The 16,757-nt window shown below is 40.8% G+C and overlaps 1 protein-coding gene across 4 annotated transcripts in view; it reads left to right on the plus strand.

Moving 5' to 3' along the window:
• Positions 1-16,012, plus strand: part of Usp46 (ubiquitin specific peptidase 46) — a 68,571-nt gene extending 52,559 nt beyond the window's left edge. For all 4 annotated transcript variants that reach the window (XM_070012931.1, XM_070012932.1, XM_070012929.1 and 1 more), the window contains 4 exons: positions 6,043-6,126; positions 8,548-8,745; positions 11,298-11,376; positions 12,528-16,012. In XM_070012931.1, the coding sequence (XP_069869032.1) occupies positions 6,043-6,126; positions 8,548-8,745; positions 11,298-11,376; positions 12,528-12,629 (463 nt within the window). In that variant the 3' untranslated portion in view covers positions 12,630-16,012. The remainder of the gene's footprint in view (positions 1-6,042; positions 6,127-8,547; positions 8,746-11,297; positions 11,377-12,527) is intronic.
• Positions 16,013-16,757: the final 745 nt, after the last annotated feature.

Here is a 16,757-nt window from a genome sequence, read left to right on the forward strand (position 1 = left end):
ACCTCTACTTTTTTTTTTTTTAAATATCGGAGTCAAAGGAGAAGGAATGGTATTTCTCTTTCCCTTTCTGAATTTAATTTGTATTTATTTTACAGATTTTTTTTATGCCCTCATCTCTCTTGGGTTTGGGTCCTTCCTTCCTTCCTTCCTTCCTTCTTTTTCTTTCTTTTCTTCTTGCCAGTCCTGGGGCTTGAACTCAGTGCCTGGGTGCTGATCTTGAGCGTCTGTTTAGGCTCAAAGATAGTGTTCTACCACTAAAGTCTCAGCTCTACTTCTGGCTGCTTCTTCACGTGTGTGTGTGTGTGTGTGTGTGTGTGTGTGTGTGTGTGTGTGTGTGTGTGTGTGTGTGTAATTTACTGGATAAGAATCTCATCAATTTTCCTGCCCCAACTGGCTTTGAACCAGGGCTTCAACTCAAGGCCTCAAGCTTTTTCACTAGGCTTTTTCCAATCAAGGCTGGCACTTTACTACTTGAACCATATCTTTTCTTTTCTTTTCTTTTCTTTCTTTACTTTCTTTCTTTCTTTCTTTCTTTCTTTCTTTCTTTCTTTCTTTCTTTTCTTTCTTCCTTTCTCTCTCTTTCTCTCTTTCTCCTCTTCTTCTTCTTCTTCTTTCTTCTTTCTGCTTTCTTCTTTCTTCTTCTTATTTTGGTGGTACTGGGATTTGAATTCAGGCCCTGTTATTTGCTAGCCATACCTGCAGCCTTGCTTTTTGCTGCGTTTTTTCTCTTCTCTCTCTCTCTCTCTCTATCTCTCTCTCTCTCTGATGTTTTGTTTTTAGTTTTTTGGTTTTTTTTCTAGTCAGTCATAGAGCTTGAACTCAGGGCCTAAGTGCTGTCTCTGAGCTCTTTTTGTTCAAGGCTAGCGTTCTGTCACTTTGAACCACAGCTCCACTTCTGGTTTTCTGGTAGTTAATTGGAGATAAGAGTTTCACATGAAAAGGACTTATTTTTGCTTAGGCTGGCTTTGAATCATGATCCTCAGATCTCAACCTCCTAAGTAGCTAGGATTGCAGGCATGAGTCACTATGGCCCAGTTTCTTCTTTTTATCTTTTGAGAGAGAAACATTTTCTGCCCAGGCTGGCCTTTGAACTATGATCTTCCTACTCTCTCAGTTTCCCAAGTCCTAGGCTTATAAGCATGACCCACTGACACCCTACTCTTACTATGTGATAGTTCTGCCTTTCATCTGTTTTAATGATTTGTTTAAAAAATTCAAGCTAAAATCATAGGATTTGAATATAAGATCATACCACTTCTTTTCAGAATGTCTTTAAGTGATGGATTACAATGTATTTTCATTGAACGTTTGTCTTAGAGAAATGGTATAGTGGTTAAGTCTAAGGAGCAGGTGGAGAGAAGCTATAAATTCGTACTGTAGCTAAGGTACAATTCTAATATTTTAGAGCTCAGTTCTGTGTCTTAGGTGGCATAAACCATCTGGGTGACAGCAGTACACCGAGAAAGAAAGATTTTTATTCCTTTTGAAAAGGTCAGGGATGCCCTCAGGCTATTTGTCTTCCTTGTCCTTGCTTGGCCTTTTTGGTATTTTTTTATCTTCCTTTTGAGAGTCTTGCCCCTCGTGGCTTCTCCACAGAACCTCCACTCTTCCTCTAAGAACTCCATGTTTGAAAACTCTCCTTGTTTCCTCTGCCTTCCTCTCACTTATAAACCCTACTCTTCATGCCAGGGAGGTTAGCCAGGTGTCAGAGGAAATCAGTGATTTAATTTTCCCAAAGCTCTTTCTATTTGAAGTTAATCTTGGAAAGAAATCCATTTCTACTTCTTTTGAGAAAGTTCTGTTTTTCACTAAATTCACGTATGTACATCCAATCCCATTGCTTACCTATTCTGTTTCTGAGATTCATGTTTTAGTGGGACTTGGTTCATGTGGGGTTTTGTTGTTGTTGCTGTTGTTGGTGTGTGTGTGTGCGCTTGTGCACGCACGCACACACATTTTGGACTGAAACTGGGGTTTGAACTCAGAGCCTGGGAACTGTCCACTTCTGGCTTTTTTAGTCTTTTTCCATTTACTTACGTTTTCATATATGTTTCTAAAAGGTTTTATGATTTCTTTTATAAAGGCCTTCCTTCCTTCCTTCCTTCCTTCCTTCCTTCCTTCCCTCCCTCCCTCCTTCCTTCCTTCCCTCCCTCCCTCCCTCCCTCCCTCTCTCCCTCTTTCTCTCTCTTTCTCTCTCTCTCTTTCTCTCTCTCTTTCTCTCTCTCTTTCTCTCTCTCTTTCTCTCTCTCTTTCTCTCTCTCTTTCTCTCTCTCTTTCTCTCTCTCTTTCTCTCTCTCTTTCTCTCTCTCTTTCTCTCTCTCTTTCTCTCTCTCTTTCTCTCTTTCTTTCTTTCTTTCTTTCTTTCTTTCTTCCTTTCTTTTCTTCCTTTCTTCCTCTTCCTTTCCAGTCCTGAGGCTTGAACTCAGTGCTTGGGCTCTATTCCTGAGCCTCTCTGTGCTCAAGGCTAGCACTCTACAACTTGAGCCACAGCACCACTTCTGGCTTTTTCTGTTTGTGTGGTACTGAGGAGTTGAACCAAGGGCCTCATGCATGCTAGGCAAACACTCTACCACTAAGCCATATTCCCAGCCCAGGCATACATTTCTTATTAGATTTGTTCCCTAAAAGTATGTTTTAATGTTTGTTTGCTACCATGACCGCCTCTCCTTTTTTTTTTTTGGTGCCAGTTCTGGGGCTTGAATTCAGGACCTGGGCACTGTCTCAGCTCTAGTTCTGGCTCTTTTGTGGTTAATTGAAGATATGAGTGTCACAGGCTTTCCTGTCCAGAATGGCTTTGAACTGAGAATCTTGGATCTCAGCCCCCTGAGTAGCTAAGGTAACAGGTGTGAGCAACCAGTACTTGGCTACTATAATCCTTTTAAATTGAAATACAGAGAACTTTGGTAAATACCCTTATCAATTTCTTAACTCCCTAACCCCATCTCTGTGCCTTGGTAATTTGTTCCAAGTGCCAGAAAGACTTCTTGTCATCTCTCTTTTTTACTTTCTCCTTGTAAATGTGACCTTTGCTGCTCACTTATTCTCATTTATTTTTTATCTCCCTTTACAGCCCAGGCTAGTTTCAATCTCAAGATTCTTCTGTCTCAGCCTGGGATTACAGCATAAAATGTCACCATACCTGGCATTTCTGTGACTTACTTTTGTTCCAACATCTAGCAACTTGAACTCACACACCTGCTGCATTATCTCAGTTTCCTGCCAGTGCCAGCTCCTTTCCCTGATTTCCCCTGTCTCCACTCCAATGTGGTGACTGCATCATCACACACATTACTATTTCTCTCATGGTAATGGGCTTCCAGCCAACGGGAGCTGGGCAGATGGTGGTTATTTGTAAACTGAATCTTTAAATAAATAAGTACTGGTTGAGTAACCTTTTTCTTTTGAAATGCTTGGTCCAGAAATGTTTTGGATCCTGAGATTAAATTTGTTCAATCTGTACAAACTTCTGGTATAATTCTACCTGTCTGGATCTATACAGAACCTTTTTTGGGCCATGCGTGTTTAATCCCTTGTTCTTCATTGTGCTTTCATTGGTTGTTCTGATTTTTTAGCTGGATAAGGACAGTGGAGTGCAGAGACATTTGACAGATATGACTCTCCACAGACATCCACTACTAACCAGTTTCCCATCCACTCCAGACAATTCTGTGCTACTACAAGATTTCACTGAAGTTACGCAGTTGACTTACCAATTAGACTAAGTCCAAGTTGGCTTATGAATCAAGCCCTAGACATCTAAAGCTTAGGTTGAATTGCCTTCTAAATGGTCTCCTTGCCTTTAGACCACCTGCAGTCCTTCCTCAAAATGCTACCCAAAGCAGTATAAAGCATCAGCTAAACATCTATTTCCTTGCCAAGTCCTGTTCATGGGCTATAAGCCACAGGGTCCATGTTGCTTCTTAGTAGTATACCTGAGGCCGAGTCACACACTTGTAGTGCATTCTCCCTTACCTCTGTGCCTGATTCTTGTCCCCACATGGCATATGTACCTGACAAGAACCTGACTTGGGCATTGCCCTTTAGAAACCTAGATTTCACCCATTCAAGTTTTTTCTCTCTTCTCTGTGCTTTTCCTCAGACTTTATATTTGCATCTGTCTTTGTTCATTCATTGAGTGAGCAAATATTATTGAGTGCCATTCACTGGGGAATCTAGCAGTAAGAGAGACAGAGAGACAAATGATCAGATGAGTTGAAGGATGGTTTCGGAAGAGGACATGTACAGGGATGACAATCAGACAGCAATGTGATATGGGGGCTGGGTGGGTTTTGTTGTGATCACAGAAGCCCTTTGCAAAGAGGGGAGTGTCCTGCTGAGCTCTGAACAGCCAGCTCTGGAGGCCTCTGGGAACTGATCTCACTATTGTGACAATAACACTGCCAAGTGCTTCTGGACAGGAAGGAGAAAAGCCCAAGGCCTGTGTGGCAGTAACAAAGAGAGAAGAAGAATGGGTGGAGGAAGAAGTGGAGGAAGAGAAGGAAGAGGAGCAAGAGGAAGAGGAAGGGGAGGAGGAGAGTTTTAAAGATCGATGACCATGGCCTACAGACTTGGAAGTTGGGCTTTTATATTCCTGAGTAAAACAGGAAACTGTGGGGAGAGGGTTAGGCAGGGAAATCCTATGCAGTGCTTTATTATCTAAGCTTCACTGTGGTCAGTGGATCTTTGACACCTACCTCTGGTTGATGTGGAGTCACCTGAGGACAATTGGAATCTCTAGGACTGAGCCTGGAAACTGCAGTTAATGTCCAGAGGGTCAATGAATGAACACTCTGTGTTTGTCTTTGATATGCTCTGTGTAAGTGGTACATTCATTATCACCATTTCAATACCATTTTCTATCTCATAAAATCTGCTGTGCTGCGGCGAGGACATGGGGAATAAGAAAATGTCACAGCATCTTCAGAACTGCAGGGTATTATTACATCCTTTCTCTACCTTTTGAAGACCACAGACTTGTTAAGCAGAATCAGAAGAGAATGAAAGACTCTGAGATTTAAAAAAGAAGAAGAAAGAAAAGAAAACCACAAGTAGCAGAATAAAACCTTATGACTATACTCAGGACAAGCATAATGACCTTCTTTCTTAAAAGAAGACAGGTCAAAGTTCTCATCCTCAAGGGAGGTGGGAGTAGGGGTGGGTGGGAGGCAGCCACCTCCTAATAACTTGGGGTTTTCTTAGTTCAACACAAGGGCAGTTGTGTGTGCTTCAGAGTTCACTGTCTTTCCTCTTGTGGTCTTGAAAACATGAGCCTTCTGAGACATACCATTTTTCATGAACCACACAGTGATATTACCTTGCATTTTATATGAATGCTGAGTTTGTTATTGTGGCTATGCCAGTCCTGGGGCTTGAATGCAGAGTCTGGGCACTGTCCCTGAGCTCCTTTGCTCAAGGCAAGCACTCTACTACTTGAGCCACAGCTCTACTTCTGGCTTTTTGGTGGTTAGAGATAAGAGTCTCACAGACTTTCCTGCCCAAGCTGACTACGATTGCAGGTGTGAGCCACCAGCACCTGGACTCATGAATGCCTTTTGGGGCCTGATTTACACGTCAGCTTTTACTCTAGGGAACATTTTTTTCTTTTATAATATTTTTTATTTCCAATTTATAGGGTTTTTTTTGCTTCCTTAATTCTGAGTCTTTTTCTGAATCTGTTGGAAACCTGTTGATCCACTTAAATAAAGATGTTTTGTTTTGTTTTGAGACACAGTCTCATCATGTAGCTCAAGATGGTTTCAAACACATGATGTTCCTATTTCAGGCTCCCAAGTGCTGGTATTACTAGTATGACCTACCAGCTTGGCTTTCATGAAGCTATATTTGAAAGCTTTTGTGGTGAGGTCTTGACCCAATGCAGTAGACATGCTCTGCTGTTGTAATCTTCCCTAATCTTAAGAAGGATTGTTTCTGAGTACTGTTTTCCTCATTTAACGATTACCCTGTAGGAAACAGAGGAGTTTAAAATGTGGTACTCCAAGTATGTGTGGATATTTTAAAAGATGAAACCATTTTTCTCTACAGAGACTTCAGCAACACAGAAACACTGTGTAGCGAGCAAAAGTATTATTGTGAGACATGCTGCAGCAAGCAGGAGGCCCAGAAAAGGTAAGTTAAGGGTGGGCTCTGTGTCCCCAGAAGGAATCAGATGAGGTTGCAACAGGCATGGTTTTGAGTCTCATGTTTATGCAGCTTTGGGCGTTAGTAACTTCCTTACCAGTGATACCTGGAAAAGAATGCTAACTGAAGACCCTTTGTCTGTTTGCTCTTCCTGGACTCATTCATTCAGCAAATGTGGGGTAGTGTTCCATGACAAATACTGTACTGGGTAAACAATTGGGTATCAGCTATAATTGGTATCCTGTTGGGAATAAGCTGAATTATGTTGAGAATTTGTCACAGAACAAAACAAAGAGTAGACACCAGGATTATTTTATTTATTTATTTATTTATTTATTTTGGGTCTGGTTGTGGGGCCTGAACTCTGAGCCTGGGCGCTGTCCCTCAGCTCTTCAGCTCAAGGCTAGCGCTCTACCACTTGAGCCACAGCGCCACTTCCGGCTTTTTTCTCTTTTTGCTTATGTGGTGCTGAGGAATCGAACCCAGGGCCTTGAGCATGCAAGGCAAGCGCTCTACCACTGAGCCATCTTCCCAGCCCTTTGTTAGGCATGGACATTTCTTACAGAAAGAGATTTTTGAAAATCTATCAGTTATGCCAGGTTCTAGTAGCTCCCTGCTGTCATCCCAGCTACTCAGGAAGCTGAGAGCTGAGATTCACAGTACAAAGCCAATCCAGGTAGAAAACCTGTGAGACTCTTATCTCCAGCTAGCCACCGGAATTCCAGAAGTAGAGCTGAATGTTAGCCTTAAGCAGAAAAAGCCAAGCAAGGACACAAGGCCCTGAGTTCAAGTACACACACACACACACACACACACACACACACACACACACACACACACACACACCCATCCATTAATAAGGTGTCACTTCCTGTCATTTTACTTTGAATATATATGAAAGAAACCCACTAATGGAAAGCAGAATTTTATGGTTATCATTTTTTTTTTTTTTTTGGCAGCACCATGGTTTGATCTTAGGGTATTGTGCCTTTCTAGTTCTCTACCGTAATTGAAGCCAAGCCATCAAGCCTTTTTGCTCTGGTAATGCTTTACATTAGGATCTTGCTTTTTGTCCAAGCGAGGCTGGTCCTTGATCCTGCCATTCATGCTTCTTACCATATGGGGTGGCAGGTGCATGCCACTCCACCCAAATTTTTTCTGATGAGATGGAGTCTCTTAAACTTTGGCTTTGAACCAGGATCCTTTTCATCTCTACCTTGGGGTACCTAGGATTACAAGCATGTTCTAGCAGTGTCCAGCAAGATGAATATTCACTTAAAAATTATCTTTTCCAGGCTGGGAATGTGGCTTAGTGGTAGAGTGCTTGCCTAGCATGCATGAAGTCCCAGGTTCCATTCCTCAGTATCACATAAACAGAAAAAAGCTGGAAGTGGTACTGTGGTTCAAGTGGTAGAGTGCTAGCCTTGAGCAAAAAGAAGCTCAGGGACAGTTCCCGGACCCTGAGTTCAAGCCCCAGGACTGCCCCCCCCCAAAAGTGTATCTTTTCCAACCATTATGCATTGAAGATATGCACAGGCAGAGCACCATGTACCCTAATTCAGGGTGTACATAGCACAGGGTAATGGTGGGAACTAGAAACCCTTCTCCTGGCAGTGCTTCGTACATTCCCTGTTACTATTTTGATAGTTAACTAAGGAATACCAGTGGTCATCCAATGAAAATAAAGCTATATGTTTGTATGATATTGGTATGTGCTACTTCCAATATACCATCCATCCTTTAGTGAAAGATTTCTCAAACCCTTCAGAACTTAATGCGCATGGAGGGCTTTAAAATAGTGGTCTTGTTTAAACGTGGCCATAGGAACTCTATGTCTGGTAACTTTCACAGTGCGCCTGGGCCAGTTTGGGAAACATAGCCCTAAGGCAGCCCCTGTGACTTATAAATGAGGAAAGTGAGATTGCTTAGTGTTGGATGCCCAAGTGTGTGGGCCACAGGCATCCTTGAACTGGTCTTGGAAGTTTCCAGTTCTGTCTGTACACTTTCCTTTATTCTCTTCCCACCTCCCCAATCTCGAAACCTCTGGGTCTTCCTGTCCACTTCAGGGAGTGGATTGTTCAGCTGTTTTCCACTCTGGGAGGCAGAAGGCAGTGTCACCAATTGCACCTGGTGTTTGATTGGTACATAAATTCTGCAGCATCTTCTTCGATCAAACAAATATACTGTTGTTCTTTTTTCACTGGAACACTCCAGTTAGCCAAGGATATAGAATAAGTTAGTCTAAAAATGAGCATACTTTTCTTCTTGTAAACTGTTTTGGTTATTTGCCAGACACCCCCCCCCCACACCCCCCCGCCATGCTTCTATTCTTGGGTGTGCAGGTGATAGTATATTCTCTTCTCCTAATAGGCATTTGCTACAACTGATTTCTGTTTTATGGTTTCTCAGGATGAGGGTAAAAAAGCTGCCCATGATTTTAGCCCTCCACCTAAAGCGGTTCAAGTACATGGAACAGCTCCACAGGTATACCAAGCTGTCTTACCGGGTGGTCTTCCCTCTGGAGCTCCGGCTCTTCAATACCTCCAGTGATGCCGTGAACCTGGACCGCATGTATGACCTGGTCGCTGTGGTCGTTCACTGTGGCAGGTAAAGGTGGGCCAGGAGGCAGGTACACATGATGAGTGTACTGGTTGTTTATCTGATGAAATAGACCTAGTTACACCTTACTGGGTTGTGAAACTTTTATTTATCTCTTCAAAAGATACAGATATGTTGGGCTGGGAATGTGGCTTAGTGGTAGAGTGCTTGCCTAGCATGCATGAAGCCCTGGGTTCGATTCCTCAGTACCACATAAACAGAAAAGGCCGGAAGTGGCTCTGTGGCTCAAGTGGTAGAGTGCTGGCCTTGAACAAAAGAAGCTCAAGGACAGTGCCCAGGCCCTGAGTTCAAACCCCGGGACTGGAAAAAAAATTATAAAAAAAGATTCAGATGTGTTGCTCAACAATGGAAATGTGATAGTGTGCAATTTCATCATGGTGTGAATGAAATAGATACATGAGACAAGTATGCAAGTTAGGCTGTGACGTCAGCTTTCAACATGGTTGTAAAATACCTGACAAAGCCAGCTTATAGGAGGAAGGCCTCCCTACCCCAGGAGTTTTGGAGCACATTTTATATCTAAACCATAACATAGGCAGTATAATTTTATGCCAGAACTGTTATGTCTGTATCTGTTATGGGCTAAAATGTGGTAATGACTGAATGTAAATAAACATAGCTACAGACTTGCATACAATAATATTACAATAACAACTATGCAAATGTTGTGGGAAGTAATTTAATGAGTTTCCTTTAGCTAGATATGGTTCTTATCATGAGTTTTAAATAATGTTGGCTGCAGGGCTCAAGCAGTAGAGAGCCTGCCCAGCAAGTGCAAAGCCCTGGGTCCAAGCTCCAGTACCACTAACAACAAAACAGCAAAACCCATAAATAAAATAAATGCTTATGCTTTCATTGTTGTGATTTCCATTTTCAAACAGCCAAAATTAAATATATAGCATGATACCTAATGTATTTTATGATGGGTGAATAAAATCTGGAAGCAGTAAATCAGATTTTACTAATTTTGTGGCACTTTAGGTGATTAAAAAATCAGATCTAAAGCTGGGCACTAGTGACTTGCATCTGTAATCCTAGCTACTCAGAGGGCTGAGATCTGAGAATCATGGTTCAAAGCCAGCTTAGGCAGGAAAATATATGAGCCTCTTACCTCCAATAAACTACCTCCCCAAACCGGAAATAGTTCTGTGGCTCTCGTGCTAGAGAGCTAGCATTTGGTAAAAAGAAGTCAAGGACAGCATCCAGGCCCTGAATTCAAGGCCCAGGACCAGCGCGCGCGCACACACACACACACGCACACACGCGCGCGCACACACACACACACACACACACACACACACACACACACACACACACGTCTTTTTTTTTTTTTTTTTGGTAATGGGGCCTGAACTTGGCCTGGGCACTGTCCCCTACCTCTTCAGCTCAAGGGAAGCACTCTACCACTGAGCCACCTTCCCAGCCCCCCAGAAGTCTATTCTTAAACATATTCTTTTTGCAGTTTTAGCAGTAAGTATACAATCGGGGGAAGAAAGAGACATGTTCTAGATATGAATAAGCAGTGTTTTAGCTGCAAGTCCCTTGAGCAAATATTTTTTATTCCATCTATTGACAGAAAATTTGTTGAAAGTCCCCCTGCTTGCTCCTTTGCTTGGTTGGGATGGGTGAATGGGTGTGTGCTTTTTCTTGGGATGGGGCCGATTTCCACCTGTCTGCCTGGGTTCTTGCTTGGGGGCCATAGACTGAATATCTTTTCTTTTCCATCTACCTCTGTCAGATGCTATAAATGCTCGGATACCAAGATGGTACCTTAACTATGCAGGAAATTGGCTGATTTATTTTTCATTACACACTGGTGTAGTGAAAATGCAGTCTCACATCTGATAATCTATGTTCTGGTGACCCAGGCCTGTAACTCTAGCACTTGAGAGGCTGAAGGAGGAGAATTATGGATTTGAGGCTAGTCTGAGTTAAAGAGCAAGACCCTGTCTCAAAAACAAAATGAAACAAAGCAAAGATCCTACTCCAACATCTAAACTCTTGTTGAACTGGGGATTGTCTAACACATGAATTCTGGGAGACATATTTGACCCATACCACCAAGTCCCAAGACCTATTAGTCCAGTTGTTTTTGACACATAGTAGGTACACAGTAATTCTTTGTTAATATTTGCTAAATTTGAATGTCTTTTTTCTCTGTTCAGCTCTTAAATGTTTGGAAGACAGCCCTTTTATATATTTTATAGTCCCCTGTGGCTATTGCTGGCACCCATGTGATCTGCCATGAATTGTGGAAATAGACAGGAGCTGTACCAAGTTCTTATTTATATATTATTTAGTTAGTTTTGAAATGAGATATCACTATGTGGCCCAGGCTGGCCTTGAACTCGAGGGTTCAAGGAGTTCTCTTGCCTCAGCCTCCTGAGTAGATGAATCTACAGGTATGTGTCACTGTGCTAGGCTTTGCCTTATGACAGTAGTTTTCTCTCCTTGTGGAAATCTCTGCTAATAAAGGGCTAAGTAGAGTTTTATAAAGTAAATGTCTACCTGGTCACTTTCTTTCCTTTGTTCTTTTCCAGTGGTCCAAATCGAGGGCATTACATCACTATTGTGAAAAGCCATGGCTTCTGGCTTTTGTTTGATGATGACATTGTAGAGGTTGGTATGCAGATTATTTTCCAGTAGGCATAAGGTATATATAGGATTTGGGACAATATCTACTTCAGATATTTTTCTGAACTAAACCTATTTCCCCATAGTCTGAATTGAAAACATCTTACATTTCTATCAAAACTACATCCTCCTGATCCTCCTGCTCCACGGGGAGGAATGTGAATGTAGACTTGTTACTACTATGCTCTTGTTACCGGCCAGCCACAGACATGGTGCATCTGAAACTCTAGTCTGCCCTAAGTGACATTGTTATTTAAAGCGAGGTACTGTTACTACATTGACTGCAGGCCTCTCTGATAGGGAACAAATCATATCCACTTACTATAGCAAAATTTTCTTGTATTGATTATAATTGAAAATCATTTGTTTATTTTTATCTCTTGGGCCTAGAAACCTTTACACCAAGTTACATACATTTAAAGACATGATCTATTTGTTTGTTTTTTTCCTTCTGGTCATGGGGCTTGAACTCTGGGCCTGGGAGTTGTCCCTCAGCTCTTCAGCTCAAGGCTATATAGCTCTACCATTTGAGCCACAGCGTCACTTCCAGTTTTCTGGTGGTTTATTGGAGATAAGAGTCTCACGGACTTTCCTGGCCAAGCTGGCTTTTGAACCACAATTCTCAGATCTCAGCCTCCTGAATAGTTAGGATTACAGGCATGAGCCACTGGCTCCCGCTTGATCTGTTTTTAACTTAGTAACTAAAATGGAGTAGAATAACACAAGTAAAATTATTCCGAGACCCTCCAGTTTACCACTTGAAAGACAGAATCCCTGGCTTCTTCAAATAGCACCTGTGTATTGTTGTTGATGAATGAAAGGATGGTCTTTCTTCCCTAGTGACTTGCAATTTGTGTAATGATGTTCTTCTGTTAAAGTCTATGGAGTTAACTATTTGCGATCCAAAGTTCCTATTTGTGAGGTTGGTATATAGCTTAGCCATGCATGAGGCCCTGTGTTCAATCCCCAGACACACACACACACACACACACACACACACACACACACACACACACACACACACGATGCTCATAAAAATTCCTAATTGTAATTTGTATAACAACTAGTAAGTTATTTTTATTAGTTTTTCTTTTCCCAGCAAATAATTGCGCTGTTTCATTTTTTGTGTGTTGCAGAAAATAGATGCTCAAGCTATTGAAGAATTTTATGGCCTGACGTCAGATATATCAAAAAATTCAGAATCTGGATATATTTTATTCTACCAGTCAAGAGAATAACTTAAAGAATTGTGGGACTAAATCACATGGGGGAAGATGTTCAAAGCACTATTACCCGGTTTCTCTGCCGACCTCCTTCTTCTTAGTGGCCCGCTAATGCTGTCACTCTGAGTCTCAACGGTCTGGCCATGTTAAACTTTCTCCCTTCATTGTTTCACATGCAGCATTACTCTTGGTTGTCTTTTGGTCTGAGGTAGGGTTAACTGCAATCAGATTGTAGTAAGATTTCTATGAGTCACAGTTGCTAATTTTAGGATTTGGTTAAATGCTCTGCCATTTTTGTTACGTCTGAATTAGAATGACATTTTCTATGAATGTTCCAGTCCATTTTGAGTATTGGCTAAACTTCCTAAATGGCTTCTGGGGGTTTCCTTATAATACATTCCTTTATCTTGTCCCTGGAAGCATTGCTACCCATATTTTTTAAAATCTCATCTGCCTTTTTTTCTGACAGAAGAATGGAGGAATTGGGTAGATGGTCACCTTTTAGGGCTACAACTCTAAGCTTTAAGTGTATGCAAGTGAAAATGTTTAAGAGTGGGTAACGGAGAACATCCTCTAAAACATCCTTCACAAGGAACAGGGTGAAGAGAAGCTGTTTGTGATGCCTAGCATCGAGCATCTGCATCAGGTGTGTTTACCTCTCCATTAGAATCCCAGGGGCTAAGAATTCTGGAGCTCAGGGCAGGCAGAGCCAAGAGGAAGAAGATTTTTATGGACAGTGAAAAGTTACTTTTCTTATCTTTCTACCAAAACTGAAGTTTCAGGAAAATAACTTGATGCTGTTAATTTTCAGTGACACTTTTCTTCTGTGAGGTCCTGTGAGTTACGTTTGTCCTGTATCTGGCACTGCTAAGCTTTTCAAGCTATCTTTCAAATCCTGCTGATGATGTTTCACAGTCTGTGGTGGTGGGGCTGGAACACCACGTGACTGCCTCTGGCACATCTCTTAGCCAGTCAGCACCGACATCCTTCCACACCAAGCGTATCAAGAGTACTACACCTCCCCAACCATCAGCCACATTGTACAGCTGCATTCCTAAAACATGTTTTCAGTGTGTATACTGAAGCTCTGGCAAGACCCAGAGCAAAAGAAAAAAAAAAGAAAAAAAATCCCTTTGGAGAGGGATTGCTGGAGTCCATTAGCTGGGTGTGGGTTGGGTCACAGGAAGTGTTAGTGGGTACGTGGAAGAATGGGCAACATGGCGGCTGTTTCTCTGGCTCAGATTCCTAGAATGCTTGACAAGACCGTTGTTTGGAAGAACCTCATCTCACTATAATTAATTTTTTGTTCACTTTTGTTATGTATGTATTTATTAGAGCTTTGATTACCGGTACCTTTTATTCAAAGGGTCGATTTGGTGTTTTGCCATGGAGCTGGTTTTTGGTTTCCTACAAATGAGTCATAAAGCTTGGCTCTCTTCAGGAAGTCAGTTGGCTTCCATATTCTGTAGTATACTGTGAACATATTATTTTGTTACCTAGTATAGCAGCGAGCGAGCGAACATGCGAACTCTTGGCATAATGTGAAAAACACGGATTGAAGATGTTAGTGGCCATTTTACAACAATGAAGAGGATAGCACTTTATTGTGATGGAAACTGGATTTCTTACTTTTGAAATATCCTGAACTGTTAATTGCTTTGAACTTAAGCATGCCAACACTTCATTTGTTCATGCTTGAAGTTAAATCTTTTACTCTTCACTGGAGAAGACAAACAGGGTGATCATGTTATTGTTTTATACAAGTAACAAAAGTGTACTTTGCCTTGATTACAGGCAAATTCATATTTATGAATATTTGTCTTTTTCTCTCCATAAAACATACGCAGTAATCACTTACCTGGGAGGTGAGTCTTTATTCTTTCAGGAAAAGCACTTTCCACTTGAAGGTAATTGAAACAGGGAAATGTTTATGCTACACATACTGCATAGGTTTGACTATAGATTACAAAACTTATGAAAAAGATGGTTGATCTCAAATATATTGGAGTTGAATCATAGGAAAACTATTAAAATGTAACTTTGGAAAAACTTTTTTCCAGCAATTCATGAAGCTAATTTATTACACAAAAATGTTTCAATTGGAAGTCTGTAGAAGTCATATTTAAATAATGCCATAGGTTCAATATTTTTTTTTCCTTTGGAATGTGTAAAGAATTTTCCCCCAGTGATTGAACTGAAATAATTGCTTTTAATAGAAAGTCAGTTAAAATTCAGTATTCATGAATATATTTTTGGAAAAAGAAGAGACTATGAATATGGAGAATATAATAGACATTCAAGAGATACAAGAAGAGTGGAGATGTCATATTTCTCAATCAGTACTCACATCATTTTTTTCCCTTTAATTAAGAGCTATCTGGTATTTCCTTACCTTTTCCTCTTCGAGAAACAAAACAAACCCTTGGCAGCTACCCTCCCCTCATTTTTCTTTATGTAAAGACAATATTATGTAAACACGTTCCTACTTTTCCATCCCTCATTCCTAGCATAAAGCAGAGAATGGTAATGGGGTATGAGGGACCATTCCAAGATCATGATGACAGCACAAAGGCTCAGCAATATACCCTAGATGCCTGGGGTTTTTAGTGGGGGCCTACTCCAGGAGGATGGGTGTTTAAAAATAAGTTACAATGTTTTACACCCTAAAAAAGAAGAAATATTTGCTTTATCTGTCACTTGCTAGTTTAGCATCTAGGTTTTGATACAGTATGTGAAAAAAAGAAATTGTTTGTTTGAAAGTGGATTTTGTAAAGTGCTGACACCTAGTCCTGTTACTTTGATGGATTTTTTTTTTTTCTTCCAAAGCAACATGAAGTGGACTGGTATGAAGAGAGCAAGGAACAAACAGTACATGGGGGTGTTGATTTGAAGAGAAAGCCAATCATGTTTGGTTTAATGGCCTGAGTATATTTTGGATTTCTGATGAAATGGGGGGGAAAATGACAGAAATGGTTCCTATGCGGTTATTTTAATGGTTACCCTTAATTTCATGGGCATGCCTAACAGAGAACTATGTTCTAATTGGCGCATAGGGCTTATTTTAGATATTGGAATGTAGCTTTATTACAGATGGATTTTATCTTTGAACATTACATTTTGATCAACTTTGTATATTCATGTGTATTAAAATATTGTGCACTACATGTTTCCTCCTGGTTTGCTGTCATCTGATCAAGGCATTTATCAGCACTATTGTGATTAACTCATGCAAATGGCATGGGTCAGGCACAATTAGTTCCTATTTTTCTGTCTAATTAAATTTTCTGTTTTCTAGTATTACATTAATTTATTTTTGGCTCCCATTTCTGTGTAACCAAAATAGTATGTGTGTGGCATTCACTTGATTTTTGTTGCTTAAAAAAAAAAAAGAAAAAAGAAAAAGAAAAAAAAAAGACTCCTAGCTTTTATTTCAAATTACATGCGTCTTAGGTTTCTTTCTGTTTTTCCCATGTAATCAACTAATTCAAGCACTTTAAGCAATAATGTCAATCTCATGAAAGTTTCCTGTCCAACCACTTATTCTAAACTTTACTTGGAAGTAGTCGAAATGTAAAAATTGTGATTGTTGTGATATGAGAAGGAAATGCTGTTGTCAAGGATGATAAAAATCAATATTCTTGAGATAATGCATTTTTTAGTGGGGGTGGGACATGAAAAATCATTTAAAAATATTAGGAAGTAGCACACTGAGAAAAATAAGTGAAAAAGGAAATTTAGGGCATAGCTTTTAGACATAACAATGAATTCTTTCTGTGGAATTCCCTGGTCACAAAATGAAAGGTGTGTGTGTGAGTATGTATGTGTGCATGTGTGTGTGTACAGGGGCTTGAGCTCAGGGACTGGGTGCTTGTCCCTTAGCTTTTTTTTTTTTCTCTCAAGGCTAGCGCTCTACCACTTAAACCTCACCTTCACTTGCAGCTTTTTGGTAGTTAATTGGAGCTATCAAACCACAATCATCAGATCTCAACCTCCTGAGCCGATAGGATTACAGGCAGGAGCCCTGACTGTGCAGCTGAAAACTCCGTTCCTAAAAGAAGGAAGTGGCGTACAGCCCCTATGGTCACAATTGCAACTGGTTTTAAGGAAGGAGTAGAAATGTCATCCTGGTCCTGGGTTCCTTGA

Source organism: Dipodomys merriami, unplaced genomic scaffold, assembly GCF_024711535.1.
Source record: "Dipodomys merriami isolate MVZ:Mamm:240054 unplaced genomic scaffold, mDipMer1.0.p SCAF_9, whole genome shotgun sequence".
NCBI lineage: Eukaryota > Metazoa > Chordata > Mammalia > Rodentia > Heteromyidae > Dipodomys > Dipodomys merriami.